The sequence below is a fragment of the Eumetopias jubatus genome, unplaced genomic scaffold, assembly GCF_037043125.1.
Source record: "Eumetopias jubatus isolate StellerSeaLion01/CBP00866 unplaced genomic scaffold, mEumJub1_p1.0 scaffold_5, whole genome shotgun sequence".
NCBI lineage: Eukaryota > Metazoa > Chordata > Mammalia > Carnivora > Otariidae > Eumetopias > Eumetopias jubatus.
This window is the reverse complement of record NW_028274811.1, coordinates 126,195,192-126,216,957: the sequence shown is the minus strand read 5'-3', so window position 1 is coordinate 126,216,957 and position 21,766 is coordinate 126,195,192. Positions and strand designations below refer to the sequence as shown.

The 21,766-nt window shown below is 40.3% G+C and overlaps 1 protein-coding gene across 1 annotated transcript in view; it reads left to right on the top strand.

The window, feature by feature from the left end:
* Nucleotides 1-20,589, top strand: part of SPEF2 (sperm flagellar and cilia associated 2) — a 143,608-nt gene extending 123,019 nt beyond the window's left edge. The window contains 11 exon segments of the mRNA XM_088023707.1: nucleotides 4,143-4,290; nucleotides 6,155-6,283; nucleotides 7,348-7,486; nucleotides 10,557-10,786; nucleotides 18,102-18,339; nucleotides 18,341-18,807; nucleotides 18,810-19,264; nucleotides 19,353-19,609; nucleotides 19,725-19,933; nucleotides 20,028-20,151; nucleotides 20,238-20,589. Coding sequence (XP_087879833.1) covers nucleotides 4,143-4,290; nucleotides 6,155-6,283; nucleotides 7,348-7,486; nucleotides 10,557-10,786; nucleotides 18,102-18,339; nucleotides 18,341-18,807; nucleotides 18,810-19,264; nucleotides 19,353-19,609; nucleotides 19,725-19,933; nucleotides 20,028-20,151; nucleotides 20,238-20,589 — 2,748 coding nt within the window.
* Nucleotides 20,590-21,766: the final 1,177 nt, after the last annotated feature.

Here is a 21,766-nt window from a genome sequence, read left to right as displayed (position 1 = left end):
TTATATCTTTGTTCATCCTCTTATTTTTTATCCTTTCTATATCTTTTCTTGCTTGCTTTCTCCGCCCCCTACTTACTTTTAGAAGTAGTGCATTCTATTACTGTTCTCTTAGTGGTTACTGTAGGAATTACACCATAAATTGTTAACCTATCAAAGTCTAAATATTATTTAGTCAGTAATTCCTGTGTTATTCCTAGAGTAACCACTAAGTGAATTAGTGTGTGTTACTTCCAAACTAATATAGGGAAAAATGAATAAATTTAAAATATTCAGTCCAAAATAAGAAAAGAAAGGAGGACAGAACAAGATTTAGGACAAACAATACAAATAGAAAGCACATAATAAGACAGTAGATGTATACCCCAAATATACTGATAGCTACTTTAAAAGGGCAAAATGATCCAGATAAAGAAAAGGGATTGATTTATTTTGTTAAAAAAGCATATGATGCCTATAAGAACACAGAAATGATCTTCTGTTATTGACCAAAGAGGAGAAGGAGGTAGTGTGATGACCTCCAGTAGCCACCGTGGAATCCTAAACCCTTGGCCCAGAGGCTCAGTGCTCCCCATCGTGCTGGTACCAACTCATCAAAGCTTCTTGTAAAGCAACTAGATATTGCTTCCTACATATTCCCTCAGTGTTAACAATTTCCATGACTCGGCTAATGTCATCTTTCTCTCCTAAAATACATTCCTCCTTCCTTCTATTTGATTAAACTATATACTTCCTCTAAGTCTTCAGAGCCAGTTCCTGCTTTGATTCCTGACTACTTAGTTACCTGTTTGAAACCCTTGCCTTCTCTGATCGTGTGCTCTTCCAATCCCTGCAGCGGTATTATCTCCCCAAGCATCCAGCTCTTCCGATCTAGGTGATTGTAATGTTTATCTCAATTTTCCTAAACATTTCACTGGATTCTAAGACTTTTTATACACCCTACACCTAGCATCATGCCCACATCTAATATGATGCTAAGCCCTCAGCACAGTCTGACATGGGACTGCTGCCCGACCGTTGACGCTGATGTTACTACTGATGATGATGGCAACGGCCGTGGTGATCACTGCAAGATTACAACTACCAAGCACCAGAGAGTGGGAAACCAGAGCTAGGAGTTTGAGGGGGGGAAAAGGGGGGGAATTATTATTCTTATTAAGGTACATAAAGTAATTTACAAGTTTTATAAATCCCATTAGAATTGCCTAGGGGAGATGACATTGTAGAATATTACATTATTAGAAAGAGCAGTGTACAGCACAAAGAGCACTGGCTACCCCTCTTGGTTAAGTTCTGTGATTTTATGGAAATGACTTCGCCTCTTCCGGTCTTCAATTCCTTATCTGTAACATGGGAGACATTCCACATACCTTTCCTCTAGTGAATGGTTGAAAGATCCAGTGAAATAATTTATACCAAAGAAATTATAATAGATAATGTAATATATATAATATTATATATAGTTATAGATAATAGATAATAGATAATGGGAATTGTAACTATAATAGATGATGACGTTAAAAAAATTTATTCACAATTGTACTATTTTCCATGTGGACTTTAAAAACCACATAGAGAGTCACCTGGGTGGCTCAGTCGGTTAAGCATCTGTTTTCGGCTCAGGTCATGATCCCAGGATCCTGGGATCCAGCCCCATATCAGGCGCCCTCCTCAATGGGTAACCTGCTTCTCCCTCTCCCCCTTGCTTGTTCTCTCTCTCTCAAATAAATAAATAAAATCTTTATTTTATAAAGTAAAGATAAAAACCACGTAGGAAGCAAGGGAGAAAAGTTTAGTAAGTACTAATTTAATTAGTATTCCTAATAATTATATTTGAGTCCTGCTTTTATGTCTCTAATAGACTTTTATGACCTTGATGTCACATGACCTTAAGGGAATTTTAAGTTTCCAGTGAGACAGACATGCTTGGGCAAACCATTGCAGGGAAAACAGTGCAAGCGGGGATTAAAGCAACTGAAAGGAGAGCGCTGTAACATGGGCTTTTTTCTACACAGCAGTCTCACCAACAGCTACCCGTTTAGTGTGTGATGTTAATTTTTAGAAAAACTTTCTTCTAATTAGCAGGTATGCAATGATTTCAAAGAAACAAGTCATAGTTAACGCCCACAATGTCAAGACATTATTTCTAGAGTTTCTTCAGGCTTACAGGTAGATTTCTCAATGTATTGTGAATTATGTTAATTTTTGAAAGAGACCCAGAGGTCTCTGAGGGAAGTGGACCAAAAATATGCAGATGATGATAATTATCATCATCACCACCACCACCACCACCACCACTACCACAAAGTTGTTTATAAAGGAGAAAAATCCAATTTTAAAGGAAATTGCTAACTTAATGTGCTTTGCAAAAACAGATTCAAAAATGAATTGCTTGCAATTTAGGCGGTGGGGGGGATGTTAACAAGTCTGTTTTCAGCTCTACCAAGAATTTTAAAGTACAGTAGATATCATGAAATCCATTTTTATAGCTTAAGGGCATCTGATTAAAACCACATACATATGCTCACACAAAACTGGCTTGTTCTCTGAAATCTATTCTGTATTTCTCCAAAGTTCCACCAATCTTAAAGAAGCTGTGGGTATGTTCCGTGGAATATGACTATTTTAAAAGAAATTCTATCTATTAATAATCATTTCCTGGGCATCCCCTATGAGCATAGGAGGTGCTAAAAGCCACTTGAAGCCCATTTGGAGGGTGGAACAGTAAACATTCATAGAACAGTCGGGGACAGTTACATGCTGAGCCCTGGGGTATGAAGTTGGCGGGAATTTGGGGAGAGCAGGAATTGGCTGGTGTATCCCACCAAGACTAAGCTCTCCCTTGAGGGGAGAGCTTGTGCCTTGTTCATCTTTCTATTCACCTCCATCCAAATTCCTCTTGCTTGTCTGAGCCCCTCACCCAGTCCTCCCCAGAAATAACATCAGGCTTGGACACAGTAAGCACTTCAGTAAATGAATTCTCATGACCTCCATTTCTTTACCAGTTGCTTTATTGAGATTTTAAGGGTTTCGACCATATGTTGCTCCTCCCTCCTCGGGGTGTGCAGGTTTTCTTTCTCCCTTTTGGGAATCTTTTCTAAGCTCTCATTTCTTGGGGCTTATACCCCTAAGTGCGCTTCACCTTTCCTGGGACAGTTGGACTTATTTCGGAAGGTCTGGCCTTTGAAACTGCAGGCACAGCCCCAGTGGCATGAGAACTCAAGGCAAGGTTTCCCTGCTGCCTGAAGCACAGAGTCCTGGAGGAGGGATGGAGGGGTCCCAACCGCACCCCACCCTCCTGATTCCTCAGCTACGATGGGGTGGCCCTGCAACTCATCTCTCACACCAGGACCTTCCATTTGTGCGAGTGAAAGGAGGGGGTTGATGAGATGGCAGGAAGCTGCAGGTCCCCTGAGTAGAGGAAGCTGACAAGAAGAGTTTAGTCCGTGGGACAGGCCATCCTCATGAACACTGCGCCTTCTGGGATGATGTCTAGTGTTAGAGGAGAATGGAAGCCCAGAATCCAAGTGTCCATGAGCCCAAATAATACAGGGCATACATTCCCAAAACTTGATTGGAGGACATGAGAAATTCTTACTCATTTTATGTATAAAACACAGTTATAGGTAAAATACATAGATACACTTTTGCAGGATTAAAATTTCATGGAGCAGACTATTAGAAAAACTGTCTTTAAAACTCTGTAGGGGATGTCAGTAATGATGATGATGATGATGATGATGATGATGATAAAAGGTGAGAAACAATGGTATAGGGGAATGCCCTGGAAGAATAGTGGGTGTTAAATCCATAGAGTCTGAGATTTAAAAGAAAGCTTTTAAAAAGCATCCTCATGGAGCTGCTGCAGTATGGAGGTGGCAATGAGGAAATGTAAGGTTCCATTGCATGCAGGGCTGGAGAAAGTGAGCAACCTACATACAAACAGGGGAAGCCACTTCTTGAGGCCTGGGCCAGGTTTCCATGTCAGTAAAACATTGAAGTGTGTTTTCTGTAAAGACTGAGTACATGGCATGGTTGTTTATAGGAGAATGAAGCTTCAGTTGATCTGGGTGATGACTAAATCCACATGGCTATCATATTTCATAAGTGTCGCATTCATCGAAATCTTGCTCGTATCCAATCAGGTGGCTGCTGAAATTCATCAGAGGCTCATTGAAGAAGAGAAGGAAAACCTGCCAGCAGACACAAAAGAAAAATCTCCTCAGATAGGTACAAATAAAAAAGTCAAAAAGGAACCACCCAAGAAGAAAGAGGCAGACAAAAAAGCAAAAGGTATTCATGGTTTTGGCATCCAAAACTGTGGATGCTTAAACTCTCCTTGGTAGAACACAAACGTCTAAGCAGGCACATTAAAGCTACTGTTGGTTTGGTTTTGTTCCGAGACCCAGGCTCCGGTGGCGTTAGCTGACTAATCATACTGGGTACCAGTCTCACCTAACTTGTTTATCCAAGCGTATCCAAGGTAAAATAAACCTCAACAACAGTTTGGAACATGCTAGAAGAACTCCCAATAGCACTATGTAATCTGAAAATTGTGCACATAGGGGCCGCAGTAACTGAGAGGAGGTTGGGTGAAAAGTGATTATAAGTATGTAACTTTCAGGTTGAATTCAGGTTTCTGGTTTAATTCAAGGAAGTTCCTCTCTCCCGGAGGCCTCCTGCCTAATCTCTGCCTCAGAGACATGAGGGGAAAGAAAGGGCGAGAGAAGACTCAGGCTGGGAGAGACCTCCTGTTAGCCTTGGGGATAAACTCTGGCATAAACATTATCCCCCCACCCCCTCTTTGAATGTCTCCACTTGTACATATTTAAGGTGAGTTGAGGCAAGAGAGGAAGAGACAGAAGTCACCTCACTAGTCAGTTGCTCACGACACGTTTGTTAGGCACCTGCTAGAAGGACGCCATGATGGGTGCAAGGGACACAATGATGAACTTCAAGAACCAGAACAAAAACACAGTCCCTGCCCTGATGGGAACTGTAGTCTAGCAGCAGAGAAAGACGTTTGACCCATCCTTATTCTTTAGTGGGGGAGGTCCAGGCAACCTTGAGAGCAAGGTCACCTCAGTCCTTCTGAGAGGTAGGGAAACACCCCCCAGCTGGAATACATTTAAGCAGCCCTGAGCAGGAGTAAGAGGGGAAGCTAAGGATGTGGGCAGATGGGTGGTGAGGGGGTGGCACTCAAATCAAAGAGGAGAATAGCACCACAAGAAAAAACACACCACTTAGTCCATCTCAGATGGCAAAAATGAAAGAAATAAGCAGCATTTGAAGGGCATACTTCAATCTACTTTTAATGGATAAATGGTTGAGTCCATTCCGTTAATTTTACAGATGATAAAACAAAAATCCAACGAGATTAAGCTCCCTTTCACCTGTAATTCATATATCCACCTACTATTGCAATTACATTTTATTATAGTTTCTTTATTTACAATTATGTCTTCTTCACATGACTTGAACCCTTGCGGTCAGACCTTCAAGACAGCTTTATTGCACTAAGTAGAATTATGTGAACAGAGCCTGCAGTTAGAATCACACTGCCATTTCTCAAGGGTAGATTGTCAGAAAAATGCTGACAAATTCTTATTTTCTAATTCTCTTATGTAATCATTGAAGTACTTGCAGTTAAATACTACTGAAAAGATTAAGTAGATTGCAGATTCTTGACTGTGAGCCACATTTCAGCCATATCTTCTGGATGTTGGTCCTCTGGTCTTTTCTTCATGAGGATCTGGGGTACACTTGGCTAACACTAGTACCTCTGATGGAACAGTACTTCTGCAGCTGGCTAATGGCATCCATGGTGTGTTGCGGTTTGCTAATTTCCATCCCCAAACTCTGCATTGCACCTTCCTTGGAGTCTATAACTGTGTCTGCCCTCACTGCACACCTCATTTTCCCATGATGCTACACAAAAGTGGCATTTTTATATGTGTCTAGCCCAGATAACACATGGAGAATTCTCAAGGAAAGATCCATATTTCCCACTCACAGTCAGGACTCAGGTTGATCCTTTCCAAATCGCAAGAGTTTTGCTATAGACCCGCATGTTTCGCTTGGTCCTCATTTTGTCCAAGGAGCTGTGCGTCCCCTTGCATGCCCGCTCGCTCCTGCCCAAGTTCCACTGTGCTTCCAGGCAAATCACCGCCAATGGCAGAGGCCGTGCCTGTGACAGTGACGGCAGAGGAGGTTGCCCAAATGGAAAAGAGAAAAGAACTGATGCTCAGAATCAAGGAAGAACACCTTGCTGCCCTGCAATTTGAAGGTAGCATTTGGGAAGAACTGAGATGATTCTTTTCAGTGGAAAACAGTCCAGTAGGCAAACAGCCTGTGACTGGCTCAAGTTGTGTCTAGGAGAACACAAAGCAAAGTGATTGAAAGTACAACATTTAATTGGTTGTTTTCATAGGACCACATGAGGGCTAGATTCAGCTGTTCTATAATTGTCTGCCGGGATCTCAAAAAGAGACAAAGAAAATTTGGGAAGGGGTTAGGAGAACACCAGCAATAATTAACAATCTCAGATAATAGACACAGAAAGAATATGTTAGAGTCTGTGTGATTTTACAAGTTGAAAGAAGGCTTAAGGCCTTAAGGAAAATAAGGAAAGGAAAATAAATCCTAACTGAGGTTAACAGGCCCTGAAAGTGAGTTCTTGGGAACAGAGGCCATAGAAGAGGCAGTCATGGATCGATAATGCTCAAGAGACTCCTTTTCTATAGGTAGCAATGATTTTATAAGATATATTCTCCTGGCCCTTCCACTTGTCTTATAATGCAACTCAAAATGGACTTTGAAAAAAATTGGGAAAATGAGCAAATTACGCCAGTGGCAGTGGAATAAGCAAAGAAGAAACATGGAAAAACTATTTCAGAAGTAAAATCCACAGACCTTAGTGTGTGCTATGGGCAGCAATAGGCCCTGGGGTACAGAGGATTTACCCTAGTTTTACCAGTGCTAAGAAAATACAATGGTGTTGCCATCCCAAGTTTCTAAAGTAGGGAGATCACCAAGAGACTTTGTACCTTCCCCTTTTTGAAATTCAGAAATTATTTGTGTTTTTCCATTCCAATTTATCAAAGAATATATTGCTATAAAGTGCAATAAATGTAAAGCTCAGTTTATAATAGTTTTGGCTTACATAAATTGCCAAATGACCCTGCCATGCATTACACTTTTTTTCTCAGTATCATAGATCAGGTATTACCTATACTCGTATATTAAATGTCCACCTTCATCTTCACAAACTGAAGCATGATTGGTTTAAAATTGAATTCAGTTGATTAGAAAATGCATGTATATATAATCCTTCATTTTCTTCTTAAATAGAGATAGCCACTCAGTTCCGGCTTGAACTGATAAAGACAAAAGCATTGGCTTTTCTTGAAGATTTATTAACAAAGGTGGTCAATGTATATAAACTCTTGGAAAAGTGGCTTGGTGAGAGGTACTTGAATGAAATGGCCAGGTAATGTACTGCATGGCTTTTCCAAAATGTATTTTTTAATTCCTGGTGGCCAAAATTGGCAGATTTTTAGGCATTTACAAATGTAAATTACATTTACAAATAGAAATTTTGACCTTTTAGGGAATCACAAATGCATTTGTATGGGTTCTTCTCAAACAGTAAGTCATGTATCAAACTGTCCTGTTGCAATGTCCAGTTTTGCATATCATTTCTGAGTTTGGATTTTACCCTGCTCAATGAGGAGGACCTTAGTTTACAAGGTATGATTATAGGTAATTTTTAAATATTTTTCAGAAGTAAGATAATGTTTCATATCTTTCTAATGCCAGACTTCTTTTTAGTCAGTGCTGATTAATGAGAGACTGAGAAGTCAGTCACTGCAATGTTTTACCAGTGAGGCTGATTCCCTTGTAAGGGTAATACCCGGTTCTACTTTGCTCTTGGGTTCCAAAGGTTCTTCAGACTTCTCATCTCTAGTGAGGGGCAGAAAGTCTCATTCTCTTAATTCTCCCCTAAAAAGCAGCTCAGCAAAGCAGAAATAGCCCTCAAGTGAGAGTCAGGAGCCATGATGTTCCAAGAGATGGGGATTCCCTCATTGTCCACAAATGAGCAGCCTGCCTAATCACTTGGGGCCTCCCATGGGCGTTATCTAAAAAAGGAAACACAGCAACCAGGCTACTTCAGATGATTCTAGTAGATCTAGATTCTGTGAACACTACAGTTTGGAATAAACATTTACTGCAAATTTAGAAGTTGCTACCTACATAGAATACAAATGGCGAGTATTCTTAGAAACAACTGCTATCGGAAAGATAGTTGTTGTGGTTTGTTTTCTATAATCCTTGTCTCATAATGAAAGTTCTGTTGTAAAATCTTCAGCCTAGTTTTTTTAATACCTGTTGTGCTATATAATAACACACACATACACACACACACACACACACACACCCCTCAGCCTGGTAACCTTCCTGCAGTAAGGCTTAACATACATTTTACTGCTGGATAGCCAAGTCTGTTACTCATTAGCATCATAGAGCAGTGATGTTCAGTTCTCTTCTCGGCCTGCCCCTTACAAATGAAAACGTATCTTCTTAATTCGTAGAATTCACAGCTCCCATCCATGGCGCCATCAAGAGTAAATGCTTCTTATTTTTATCAGATGTACCCCAATTTCTCAGATTTATATTATGTGTATATATCTGACCCCTGAATGTGGCCACAAGAAGTTAAAACTAGGATTGTTCAGCTATGCTTTCTGTTTTAGTTATTGTAAAAGCTCTCTGGTGATAAAAGGAAAATATAGAGAGAGCTATCAGATCCCTTGGAACTTCAAATCTTGCTTTTCATTCCCCTGGCATTTTTTTTTTTTTTTTAAGATTTTATGTATTTGACAGAGGGAAGGCGAGCACAAGCAAGGGAAGCATCAGGTGGAGGCGGAGGGAGAAGCAGGCTTCCGTCCTAGCAGGGAGCCCAATGTGGGACTCGATCCCAGGACCCTGGGATCATGATCTGAGCCAAAGGCAGACGCTTAATCGACTGAGCCATCCAGGCGCCCCTCCCCTGGCATTTTTTAAATTTTTTTCATTCCTGAGAAGGGTAGGCTTGGTAACCTCCACTAGGTGGAGCACACCCATTTTGAGATCCTGGTTATGGCTCAGTCTTGGTCTGCAGTGGGAGGCTGTCCTCACTCAAGGCTGCAAACTTAGTTGCACTCCAGTGCCTTCTCCTCTGCACCCAGCGCGCACACACCAGGAGGCGTAAACTAATTAGATAATACACGCTTTGTGGGCACTCACCAGTACAGCATGCTGGAGTTGAATTCTAGGGTTGTCTTTTCAAAGAAAGCAACTAATCCTATTTTTAAAATTTTTTGGTATATATTTTATATTATGTTCCTGGGTTACATAAAAGCAGATTAAAAATGGATTTTTCCATCATGTACAATCTTTATTGCAAACTGTAAACACAATCCTTCCTGTAATACAGTGCTATTGTATTTATTTGTGTATAAAACTTCTCTGACTTTTGAAATGGCCTTTAATTAGCGCCATAACTACAATCCCCGGTATAGGTTAAATCCATGCCCTGTGTGATTTTACATTAATAATCAAAAGGTATGGAGTTATGCGTTACTGGCTCCATGCAAAGATAAGGAAATTCAGAGAGCTTAAATAAGTTCCCAAGGACCCATGGCTATGGAGTGTTCTGGAATGAGAGCTCAGCTTCCAGTGTTCTTTCCACTGCACCTGTAATTGCTTACACTACATGATTTAACTAGGAATTATTATTTGTAAAAATAGAAAGCAATTTCAATGGGTTTATATTATTAGAATCCATTCTGACAATAGTGTCTTAAATAACATCAAACTCCTTGATCTAAATTTAGAGAAAAGCCACTCTTCTAGAAATCCATAATCATATTTGATCAACTTAACAGTTTTTCCTGATTCCAAATAAATGTGTCATTCTAACAGTTGTATTTTACAGATTTTTCTGCCATATAACTTTATTCCAGTGCATACTTAGAATGAAATGTATCTCTTGACACAATCTTTTTTTTTAATTTAATTTTATTTTATTATGTTCTGTTAGTCACCATACACAGTACATCATTAGGTTTTGATGTAGTGTTCCATGATTCATTGTTTTCACATAACACCCAGTGCTCCATGCAATACGTGCCCTCCTTAATTCCCATCACCAGGCTAACCCATCCCCCCACCCCCCTCCCCTCTAAAACCCTGTTTGTTTCACAGAGTCATCTTACTTACACAGTAAAATATGTTCTAATACTAATAAAACCATATATGATGAAGTCCCTTTTTGTTCAGCTTCATATAAATATGTGACCATGAGCTCTATAATGAGCATATATCTTATTTCCAATCTACGCTTATTTAATTATACTCTGCCTTGTCACAAAGTGGATCTGAAGAGAATTGGAATTTGTAAACATGCAGATTGAATTGTCTCCCTTAGCTATACAATGTGTAGACTCTGTGTAGTAAGCAAACACTGTTAACCCAGTAGTATTTAGTGGGGATAACCCTATTCGTTTTTCCATTTTCAGCGTGGAAAAATTAACTGAAGTGGCTCGCTATCACATTGAAACATCTACAAAAATTCAGAATGAACTTTATTTAAGCCAAGAAGATTTCTTCATTAATGGTGATATGAAAGTCTTTCCAGACCCCCCTCCCCCAGTGCGCCCCCCACCTGTGGAAAAGGAAGAAAATGGCACCTTGACCATTGAACAGCTTGATAGTCTTCGAGATCAGTTCTTAAATACCGCACCTAAAGGTAAGAAAAATAATCATGGTGAAAAAGCACAAAAAAGGTTAAGACTAATCAGGGTAGCCGTCACTTGCTCACGAGTAAAATCAGCCCCCTGGGATTGCGGGTCACCAAAACGAGCCCTCACTCTGTTCCAGTTTATCACACTTTTGCTTCATACAACATAGATCTGAATGAAACAAACAGGAGGAAAACAGTGACTAATCCTTGGGCAGTGTGGTGATCCTCGTTCCTGGTAACTCTCCTCTTCGGCCCGTCCCTGCCCCTGGCCAGAAAGTTGGTAAACTTGAGTCTGACTCTGTCTGGCATTTGAGAGAGACAGCCTCCACACACACGTCCAGTCTAAGGTTTGGACTGAGATGATGAGTTTGTGTTTCTGTCTCCCCCACTAGTCTGTGGAGGGAGACCAGGGAGTAGAGAATTTCCCTTCAATGCTTCACAGACTAAGAATAGAACCAGAGAAGCTGTCAACAAAATATTTGCTTAACTGATGAATGTGTTCACATGTATGTGGACATAGTATTTTATATACACGAATTCCTTACTTCCTTCACATGTTATCATTATGGCTCTGTAGCATGTGCACAGGCTTTTTTTTTTTTTAATTCAGTCTTTTTCTACTTCAGATATTCTTCAGTGAATTCCATCAATTGATAGCACAAGTAATTCACACAGATCATGTAAGACTATCATCTCATCTCCATTTTATTGGTCTGGACTCTTTGTCACAGAGCAGTTTTTACGGATGGTCATAGGTCATCCAGGCCTCTTCAGATTCAAGGCTTTTTGCCCCTTCCCACTGAATTAAGTCACCTCTCATAATCAGGTTTATTTTATCTTCCAACATCCATGTATTGGAAAATCATTACTTTTCCCTAGATAATAGCCAACTGACTTTAGTCTAGCACTAACACAATTCCACTTTCATAGTGATTATATTCATTTGTTTTTTAAAAGTCAAATATTCCTTGAAATCCCCATCAAATCTCATTAGTCGAAAGGGCATTCTTTGACTCTGAGTCTGAACTCCTCTTTGCTAAGCCCAGCAGATTAAATAGGTGTAACCATGGGCCCCTGGGTGACCCCCTACCTTGGCACATGTCAACTCATCTAATTAGCATGAGTGGTCTCCATCTCCAGTACATAAAGGCACACATGACAACTATGGATGGACACCAACTCTGGTTGGCAGTATTTGGGCAGGAAGGAAATGTGGCCATCAGCAGGTACAAAAAAATGGCAGTTTTATAAAGCCTGCCTGTGAAATCCCTTCCATCTGACAGTCAGGCAGATTCCAGTGTGGGTTTCACAAGACCCTCTTATTACATATTTCCTTTTCAAGAGTTGCTTTTGCTCTTTGTTTTATCCACACTATTTTTTACATATAAAACAAAAAGATACATGAATAAAGATTCTGAATATGAAATATGCTTTGATTTAATTCTACACTAGGGTGATGGGAAGGAAATCATCCAATTAGCAGGTCAAAACTAAAAGCATTCGGGGGCATTTGAGTAGGTGGAAGTGGATTTTGAGATTTATCAAGCACTCATAATCCCTTTTAAAAGGGACCTTAGTATTCATGATGATAACCATGATATGTTCTGGGATCCAAACCAGAGCCTGCATTTCAACTAAAAGTTTAAAAACAACAAATAGCAGCTGTAAGTTGGCATGTGTATGTCTTAGAAGATTAATTCTAGAAACCCTTGGGACTAAAATATGTCAACTGATACATTTATCTGTTTTCTGAATATGGTAGAATGAATGCAACAGCTCTCAAAGTATGGTAGAAAGAGGAAGGAAGGGGGGAAAAGGGGAAGGAGGGAGGGGGGAAGAAGGGAGATAATTATATATTTTTTAAAAAGTAGATGTGAAAGGAAAACCACTTGCCTGGCGGACTTAGGGTGTAACTTGAAAAGGCAAGCAAAGAAGAAGAAAATATAACCTTCTATTTAGGTTCTTTCTGGACCAGACTATGAACTTTATAATAAAGTGCTCAGGGATGCAGAGCAAAAGAGGATCAGTGAGCAATGAGGTCAGTCAGGAAGTTTGGTGGGATAGTATCTCGGAGGAAGGATTTGGAAGAAGAGAGATTTGATGGCAGGATATTTCAAGTTGGAGAACAGCCACTGGCCAAGGTGCAGATAAGAGGCATGGGTGTGGATGTTCAGGGAAAGGTCAGGAGACTGCTTTGGTTCTCCTTCCCCAACTGCATGAACTGCAGGCAAACAGATGGGGAGGCCTTCTCTGTCTGAGGAGCCACCACCATCCACCCAAGCTGGAGAATTAACTCAGATTCAAGAATAACCATGGTAATTACTGCACACCTTACAAGGCTATACAATACTGTGAGATTTGGGGGCCTTATTGGTCCAAAATGACTTCTGGTCTATGAGCAATCAGTTTAAATTATTTATTATTAGCTCAAATATGCTATTTGAATACACACACACACACACACACACACACATGTTGCTTTTTAAGTACATGTAAAACTTTAGCACAGTATCAAGTAGTCTATCAATAAAAGTAATGTTCATTGTTATTATTCTTGCCAGTGTTATCAAAGGAAGGCAAAATAATGATCATTCCATTTTCTGCATCCCAGAGTCACAGTTCCATGATGACTTCTTTGAAGTCAGGCTGCGGATGTTGACAGTGCATCTCCCTGAGGAAGTCCAGAAATTACCACTCACCATTTCTCCCCAACTCCCTTAGCCCCCCAAAGATCCTCTGACTTTAGTCTTTCTTCCTCAGCTCCATGATTGTTTTTCCCTGCCTTAAATGATACACAGCCATCCATCTTTTAAGTGAAGTCTTTTGTCATATTCTTTCCAAGAATTGGAAAATAATCTTTTATGGTACCTTCCACTGTATTTATCTTAGAACTGTATAATTTTAAAAGACAACCTTAGTTGAAGTGATCAGTTTTGAAAGTATGGAGCAACTGGCTGAAAATGGCACTTTCTAAATGTGTGATCCTACAGAACTTCTTCCTTGAACTTGAAAATTGCTGTTATTTTTAAGCCAAGAAATATGAGCATTACGGTAAACTATTTCATATATGCCAGTGTAACCTATGGTATCTAAGATGCAATTTTCATGCTTGCTAAAATATGGTAAAATATGATGAACAGATGGATTTTTCTCTAGGAAAGAAGCATACATGTTTGCACATAGTCATATGACTAGGCCCACAAGAAGATGTTTTTAGCAAATTTATAAGAAATGATAGTATCATGAAGTTCTTTGGTAACTTTTAATTATGCTACATAAATAAAATTATTGAGTGAAATGGATAATCTTCAAGTAAACCTAGTGACTTTAAATACTTGTGAGTAACTAGTAGCAGGATATAAACAGCTAAAACTAAAGCTGAAGGAGTTTTCTTAAGGAAATTCTTAAGGAATATTAGCTACCCCGCTTTAAAAATAAAAGTCTTCATTAAAATAGTCCTTACTAAAGATAATGGAAAAGTGCAAATGCATTATATACCATAATGCTTATATTCAACACTCCTCTCCTGGTCAAAATCTGCCACTTATAATGATTCGAAATCTCCTTTGGTAAAGGTAGTCATAAGAAATAAAATACCATTTGTTGATATGATCGTTGCAAATATGCCAGAAAAGAAAAATGACTTTACGCATGATGATCATACAAGATCATGCGAAATGCAATGAAACGATTTATCATGCTAGTATTTTTCTTGCCACCCAGCAAAGATCCATACTTGAGAATCTTAGGAGCAGCCAGTACATCGGCAAGACATTCTTTCATTGACTGTCCCAGGAATCATTCCCATGACAGTACTCCCAGCACCGAGGGAGATCTAGAGAACATCTTCTGAATTATAACAATAGCCAGTGTTGGCATGGTGTCTGGCTCCATGTGTCAGGCCCCATGCTAGCATTTCCATGTTGATTGACTTCTTACCCATGGCTGGCTGAGTATGAAGACTCAGCCATGGGTAAGAAGGAATCAGACAGCTCTTTTCAAATCCACCTTTCATCAAATGATTGTAGTATGATCTTGGGCAAGTTATATAAGTTTTAAGTAATTAATTTATGTAAAGTGTTTAGGAAGTGTCTGGCACATAGAATGTGCAATTTAAGTGTAATATAAGCCATTGTCATTTAATTATATAATTGTAGTAATATATTATATAATATGTAACATTATACAATAGTGATACAAACTATTCCAATTATTACCCCAAATGTTAGCTCGGTATCCTGAAGCTCACATACCACAACAGGCATCTACAGCATTACCCTGGAACATTTCTGGAAAAAAAAAATTATACCACCTGATAGAATTAAACCATAAGGTATGTGGCTCCCCAAGGAACCAAAAACAGTCCAAACAAAAACACTTATTTTGTGTAGCGCATTAAGCTCTTGGTAGGAACATCTTGTCTCTAAACATCAAGTGCCAAGCACATCAGGAAGACGGTCTTTTTCCAATGGAAGCAATTTGGAGTCTGTTGAAACTAAAACACTTTAGCAATGTTCCTCAGTCCCCACTTAAACCAAAAGAACTCCTTTTCTTTGTAAACCCATCCGTATTCCATGTAATGCCTGTAGAGATTTGGTTCATGGCTATTTTGGCTTCAGCTGAGAGGCTATCCAGAGAGAACAGAGTCCAGCAAATTCTGCATCCTCACCCGTTCTTCAAGAGAGGCAGCATTTAGTTGTTCAAGGCTATGAAATTGTTCTAAAAACTCACAAGAGGCCCCTCCTCTGAACCTCTTTTAGAGACCCTTAGGTTCACTGATTGGGCTCAGAGACAGAAGGCACAAACAGAACTCTTGTCTGTGGTGACTAAGCTAGAGCATTCAGCTACATGGTTTTTACAAGAATTCAGAGGAGGAAGTAGCTATTGCTGCCTATGTGGGTCAGCATAGGGGTTAACCCAGAGGAGAATTTTCAAATGGAACCTTCCAGGAAGAAAAGCAGGGGAAAGCAGACAAAGGGGAAAATAGAGTACACATGGAGATTTTGAAGTTGCATGACATATTTATTCAAGGAACAGCAAACAGACCAGCTGGGGGCAGGAGGCACAAGATGAGGACCACAAAGACCTTGCAGTCAGACTGTGAAGTCTCAAAGTGGCTTGCAAAGGACATGCAGGAAAGGATTATCAAAGGCCTTTAGAGCCAAATGATGTGGTGTGTGGATTACAGGGAGGAAGAGACTGAGAGAGCTCAGCAGATGCTGCTCTGTGTCTCTGGAGAGCCTCGGCCAACTGAGAGACAGGATTAAGGGCACAGGGGTGGGAGGAAACCATTGGAAAGTTCTGTGGATCTTTCTAAGCTAGTGTCTCTGAGAAAATTGTAGAAATATGATACTATATATTTGCAGGGAGTTAAGCCCCATGTTGTAATCTGAAAACTGCTTAAATTAGTCTGACTTTATACAAATCAAAAACACAGAAATATTTCTTAGAAAAGGTACGCTAGAGAAGGATTGATGTTTTTAACAGGAATATGTCTCCAGGTGGCAAAATCTAGGGATTACTGCAAAAAGGAGTGAGGACCCCATATGTCCTGTGGTTCTCTCAGTGGGTGAACTTCCGCTACATAGATTCAGATCACGGAAATGCAGTAGTAAATCTAGAAGACTTTGGACCTGTTAAAACTGTCTGTGGGCAGAGTTTCAGCTGCTTCTTCAGGAGGAAACACATTCTCATGAAGCCAGAGAATTTACATTAAGCAAATGAAAGTACGTGCTCAGAATTCAAGATAACACCTTCTGGAAAATCTGTTCATAAAGCTAAAAACATAAAAGCTAGCTAAATCAGTAGTGAGAGTTAAAGTCCTTCCCTGCAGTAACAAGAGACTTCTTTTTTCATATATTCATTCCTGTGCTCACCAGCACTGATGTTTGGCAAGCAGTCACCGGCCTGGTGCCAAAGGCCTAGTGTGGGAGACTGACGACCCAATGTGTAGGGCCCAAAATGAAGGCAGGAGGTATCAGTCACAAGGAGGTTCACTTTAAGCAAAAACAGTAATATTTAGGACTTGGGGGAAGAAAACAAAACGGGGCTCTGTTTTAACAGTAACAATGGCAAAAAAAAAAAACTGATTAAAAGGCAAAATAGAAGTTAGATACAAATCAGGTAAGAAAGGCAGCAGCAGATTGACTAATGTCAAAGGTTTCCAAGTAAAAGATGTGAAGAGATATGAGATCATGAAAATCAGTTGGGAATGTTGATTTTCTTAGACATCTGCCAAGTGCTTAGCACTCACTCACCTAGGCCTTATGGAACACAAAGGAAGTAAGTATGGTTCTGTCAGAAGAGTTTAAAATCTGGCTGTCAGTCAGCCTAGGACAGGAAAGCAGTGAAACGGAATGAAATGCCAGCTTGTATGTCGACATGAGTTAATTTAGTATAATATCACACAAACACATATTCCACTTTTTCATTAAACTATAAAATAGGACAATATAATGTAATGATCAGTAGGGTCACAGAAGTTGAAGGAGGGAAATAAATATGTGGTCCAGGCTGCCCGCCTTCAGAGAGAAACTGTATTTTAGGACGTTGCTTTGTGTAATTTAAACTTTTCTGTCCTTCTGTCCAGATGAATATATATATATATATATTCCACACTCCGACAAGTAGGTTCCAGAAATTAGATCTTTGGGGAAGAGAAAAAGATGAGGCATGAGGCACAGCACCTTGACACCACGTAGGATGGGTCTCAAAGCCTCAAGCCCTTTCTGTAAATGAACAGGTTGGCTCTGGTGCTGCCACAGAAGGCGGGCCTGTGGCGGGAAGGAAGAGATGGCCAAGGAGAATCTTCTAGACATGCTGCTGTGCGTGTCCTGTTACTCTTCCTTCTCACCACAGGAAGCAAATGTCAGCAAAAAGCAATGTCCCTCTTATGCATAACAACCAGATTCTAGAGTGAAGAAGAACATAGCACCCTTTGCCCTTATGAGAAACCTGTAATAGTGAAGTAGGTAAGCATGGGGGCTGTGGAGTCAGACACCTGCTAGTGATCCCCAACTCCACCACTTATGAGCACTGTGACATCCAACAAACTAACCTCTCTGTGTCCTAGTTTTTTTTTATCCATAAAATGACAGGTAATTGGTCCATTTTCTTAACTATAAAATAAGGATGATGGATTATGAGGATTCAATGGTATAAGCCACTTAAAACACTAACCAGAATGCCTGACGTACTACTTGTAAGCACTCACTGTAATTTTTTCCGGAAATAATGAACATGTGTTAGGGACAGAGAGTAAGCAAAACTGAGGGTGGATGTTGGTGATTACTGAAAATAACAATGTGGAGTTATTTTAAAGGCAGGGATCCTCCAGATGATCTGAACCAAATCACTGAAAAGCAGAAAAGGCCACAGAAGCTTGACCATAACCTTCCAAGGAGGAACGATCAATTTTTGAAAATCTGGCTAAAAAAATACCCTTGGCTTATATATGACGAGATACTAAATCTTATGTTCTGTGGCCTGTGTCATAAGCATGGAGTGAAGTCAAGGGGAAATCAAGTGAGTTTTTTTTATGGCACTGACAACTTTAGGACAATTTCTCAACACACATCATCTTAGTGAGGCTCATGCCAAGGCTTCATTAAAGGAAACAATGAGTGGTTCTCCAGTGAACCGTGCCACCACAGAGCTCATGGTGACAACCATGAGCAAAATCACCCTTGGGAGAATAGAGGACTTATGCAGATCAAGCCACGCTATCGCCAAGAGGGGACGTCCCCACAAAGACTTTATCTGGATGTGCAAGTTGGATGATATGAAGGGGATTGATATTGGCCCGGTATTCAGAACTAACAAACCAGCGAGAACCTTTCCGTATTTTATCGCTGAAGTGGAACGGAGGAATCTAAGAGAGAAACTAGAACAGAGTAAATTTTTCTCTGTCCTCAGTGATGGAATCACAGACAGTTCAACCGAGGAAGCTGAACTTGTCTATGTGCAGTTTGCACGTGCAGGAAAAGTGCATTGCCAAATTGTTGGGGTACAGACAGTAGAAAAGAAGGATCTTTGGCAATAAGAAATGCCATTGAGAAAACTCTAGAGAGAAATCTTCAACTCAAGCTATCGAACCAAGACTGGGCAAAGAAACTGGTTGGTTTTGGAAGTGATGGTGTCCCTGGCTCAGAGGGAGAAAACAATGGGGTGGCTCTGCTTCTAAGAGAAATCCAGCCATGTGCGCTGACTGTGCACTGCTTGGCACATCATCTTGAACTATCTTACAAGGCAGTGTTCCAGAGCGTTCCCCTGTACAACGATGTCAGAAACCTTCTTCACAGCATTTACCACTTCTACCACAGTTCCCCTCTTCTTAGGAGTTCTCTGATGACTGCTTTCAAAAGCCTTCACCTTTGGCCTGTGATGCCTTCTCAAGGAGGGGGCAGGAGGGGGCGTCAGGAATTACAGGCAGCCCTCCAGAACTTTCTCAAGGGATATCCTGCAATAGTCCAGCAATTGCTTTCGGTAAGTAATTTTGACATACCATACTATTTTAGTTTTCCGGAGTGGCAGAGGGTATCTTTATGGAGCAATTTGAAATAATAATTTTAAGAACAATAAACTGCTATTTTATTCCCGATCTATGTTACAGGCAGATGAAGACAGAAGTGACACCAGTCATCAGAAAGCCAAGGAACTCCTAGTGTTCCTTCTCCAAGCAGACATTGTTAAATTCATCCATTTCTTAGTGGATGTCATTAATGTACTTAGCATTCTTTCCTGTGTCAATCAGAACAGAGATTCTTCCGTTGCTGACTTATTTGCCACGTTAGAGTCAACACTGGAAATGCTCAGAATATATCAAACAAGGTGAGGAATTGGGGAATGGTCTGAGGGTCTGTCAAACTTAGTATGACTGGGGACATTATTTGCCAGGTGCTTTTCATTTGATTGTTTACTTGGGGGATTTTTTTTTCCTCCCCAGACCAGGACCGAAAGAACGTTGGGTGGATTCGGTCATGCACTTTCATGGTAACTGCCTGGGAGGAGAAGGAGACATTTCTGATGTAAGAAACACCGTCTTAACACATCTTATCAAGAGGCTGCAAGGCTGCTTCAGAGATGCCAGCCAGGATGTGGTGAAGGCTACCATGATTGGGAGCTTTAAACTGTGGCCCGCAAAGATAAACCGAGGTACCCTATATGCACTGACTCCAAACCTACTGTTCTTTGATCCTCTGTAGGTTTCTTTCATATCTTGACTTTTTCTCTTGTATATTGATGGCAGAATTTGGAGAAAAAGAGGTATCCATACTGATTGCCCATTATAAACCAGTACTGGAAGCTGCCAATGTGGAAATCGATGAAGTAGACACTGAATGGAGCATGTTGAAATTAGAGATATATGCTAGGTAAGCATTGTTGGTATTTATAAATATTTGAATGAAACTTGGGAGTCTCAATCTTTTACATTTTTCATTCTCCTCCCACCCCCTAGATTTCAGAACATCTGCAAATTGACCTGGGATTTTGTGAATTCTGTTTACTCACACAAGTATCCAAATATCCTGACATTAGTGGACCTAGAGCTGACCCTCCCTGCAAGTTCTGCAGAGGCAGAACGTGGCTTTAGTCAGATGAAACGCGCCAAGTCACAAATGCATGCCAAGATCAAGGCTGAAAGTATGACGGACCTCCTGGCAATCCAGTTGAATTCTCCAGACATTAATAATTTTGACCCTCGGAAAGCTATCCATTTATGGAATACAAGAACACTGTCTTCCACTGGTGACACGAGACCTAATTCTGCTTGTTCATCAAACTCAGAAAGCCCTTATGAAAGTGAATAGTAATATGACAAATGTTGACTTTGTCATTGATCAAAACAAAAACAAAATCTTTTTGATCTGAAATTTAGAAGTAAAATAGTAACCAGTCTTCACATCAAACACAGAAGGCATTTGGCATTTTTCAGACAAAGCAAAAATATCCTGTACTTTTCTATTAAAAAAAAAGAAGAAGATTTATTTATTTATTTATTTATTTGAGAGCGAGAGAAAGAGAGTGCGTGCACATGAGGGAGCAAGCTGGGGGGTGGGGGGAGGGGAAGGAGGAGAAGGAGAGAGAGAATCCTGAGACAGACTCCCCACTGAATGTGGAGTCCAATGCAGGGCTTGATCCCAGGACCCTGAGATCATGACCTGAGCTGAAATCAAGAGTCGACTTGAGGTGTGTGTATGTATATATATATATATATATATATATATATATATATATATACACACTGGAATATTATGCAGCCATCAAAAGGAATGAGATCTTGCCATTTGCAATGACGTGGATGGAACTGGAGGGTGTTATGCTGAGCGAAATAAGTCAATTAGAGAAAGACATGTATCATATGACCTCACTGATAGGAGGAATTCTTAATCTCAGGAAACAAACTGAGGGTTGCTGGAGTGGGGGGGGTGGGAGGGATGGGGTGGCTGGGTGATAGACATTGGGGAGGGTATGTGGTATAGTGAGTGGTGTGAATTGTGCAAGACTGTTGAATCACAGATCTGTACCTCTGAAACAAATAATGCAATATATGTTAAGAATAAAAAAAGAAGAAGAAGAAGATAGCAGGAGGGGAAGAATGAAGGGGGGGAAATCAGAGGGGGAGATGAACCAGGAGAGACGATGGACTCTGAAAAACAAACTAAGGGTTCTAGAGGGGAGGGGGGTGGGGGGGTGGGTTAGCCTGGTGATGGGTATTAAAGAGGGTATGTTCTGCGTGGAGCACTGGGTTTTATGCACAAACAATGAATCATGGAACACTACATCAAAAACTAATGATGTAATGTATGGTGATTAACATAACAATAAAAAAGTTAAAAAAAAAGAATTCAAAGAGTCGACTTGAGCCACCGACTCAGCCACCCAGGTGCCCCTTCCTGTACCTAAGTCTACTTTTACCTCCACACGTTCTTTCACGTTTTTTAGATGAGGTGATACTTCTAAGCAATGGTGTTATTTTGATGTCAT